General features: G+C 61.9%; 1 protein-coding gene across 1 annotated transcript in view; it reads left to right on the forward strand.

Moving 5' to 3' along the window:
- The window catches only part of ACP4 (acid phosphatase 4), a 9,637-nt gene that overhangs the window by 7,424 nt on the left and 687 nt on the right, over positions 1-1,526 (forward strand). The window contains exons 4-6 of the mRNA XM_008072161.1: positions 1-73; positions 956-1,088; positions 1,174-1,256. The exon at positions 1-73 is cut by the window's left edge and continues 23 nt beyond it. Coding sequence (XP_008070352.1) covers positions 1-73; positions 956-1,088; positions 1,174-1,256 — 289 coding nt within the window. The remainder of the gene's footprint in view (positions 74-955; positions 1,089-1,173; positions 1,257-1,526) is intronic.

Here is a 1,526-nt window from a genome sequence, read left to right on the forward strand (position 1 = left end):
CTTCACGGGGCTGTCGCTGGTGGGAGAGCCGCTCCGCCGGGCGTGGAAGGTTCTGGACACGCTGCACTGCCAGGTGAGCCCCACCCCCTCCTGTTTCAAACCCCAGCCTCGCCCCTCAGGCTGCGTCCCCTCAGGCACGTGACCGCCCTCTGTGCCTCGGTTGCCCCATCCGTGCCACGGGACGGCGACAACTGCCTCCATACCTCCTGGGGATGCTGTAAGGATGGAGACGGGTTAACCCACACCACGCGCTCACGGCAGCGGCTGGTGCTCAGGAGGGCCGCTCGCGGGTTGGAGGGATGTGCTGGCCACCCCAAGGGAACATTTTGGATCCTGCCGTGGGAACAGCACGTGATGACTGAGGGCTGCCCTGCCCCATGGCGGGTGTTACCTGCTGTCTGGTATCGGACCTCCCAAACTCCCCGGCCCCAAGGGTTTCAGATAAAGCCATCTGGACGGGGTCATGGTGACAACCGCTGTTATTAACAATCAATTTCAGCCAGGCACGGTGGCTCAGGCCTGTAATCCCAGCACTCTGGGAGGCCGGCGGGGGAGAACTGCTGGACCCTAGGAGTTCAAGACTAGCCTGGGCAACAGAGCAAGACCTTGTCTCTACAAACACATAAAAAAATTAGCCAGGTGTGGTGGCACACACTTGTAGTACTGGCTACTCAGGAGGCTGAGGCGGAAGATCGCCTGAGTCCAGGAGATTGGCGCTGTGGTGAGCCGTGAGCGTGCCACTGCATTCCAGTGTGGGCAACAGAGTGAGACCCTGACTCCAAACAAACAAATAAACCAAAACTGCACTTTCATGCAGGCCATGGTCTTCCAGATACAGCCCTGGAGGGCCCGGATGCGGGGCGGGGAGGGCATCGCTGTGGATGGGTTGGGGGAGCCCCAGCTTGGGCGGGCTCAGGACGGCCCCTCTCTGGCCTCTCTTCCTGTCTCTCCTCAGCAAGCCCATGGCCTTCCCCTCCCCTCCTGGGCCTCCCCGGATGTCCTGCGGATGCTGTCCCAGATCTCGGCTTTGGATATTGGAGCCCACGTGGGCCCACCCCGGGCGGCCGAGAAGGCCCAGCTGACGGGGGGTAAGGTGTGGGGCCGGCTGGGAGGCAAGGAGGCCGGGGCGCCTTCCCCTAGGGGATTCTAAGCTCTCTGTCACCACTCTCTCAGGGATCCTGTTGGACGCCATCCTCGCCAACTTCTCCCGGGTCCAGCGCCTGGGGCTGCCCCTCAAGATGGTCATGTACTCAGCTGTGAGTCCTTGGGGAGGGAGTGCCATGTGGGCACAGGGATAAGGGTGACGGCTGAGGAAGAGCCTGGGGTCCCCATGGAACCTCAGCCCGCTGCCTTGGGTAACGTCTATGTCCAAACCCGACTCCTGGACCGGACCGCTAGAGGTATGGAGTCTGGAAGGAGGGAGGTGGTGGTGCCACGGGAGAAATGATTTCACTCCCCTGGAAGGACAGGCTTCCTCATCCAGCTGTCCGATCACAATCGGGATCTTTGACCAGTCTTTATCACGG

This window comes from Carlito syrichta, unplaced genomic scaffold (assembly GCF_000164805.1).
Source record: "Carlito syrichta isolate Samal-C Ts95f unplaced genomic scaffold, Tarsius_syrichta-2.0.1 Scaffold314869, whole genome shotgun sequence".
In the NCBI taxonomy this organism is placed as follows: Eukaryota; Metazoa; Chordata; class Mammalia; order Primates; family Tarsiidae; genus Carlito; species Carlito syrichta.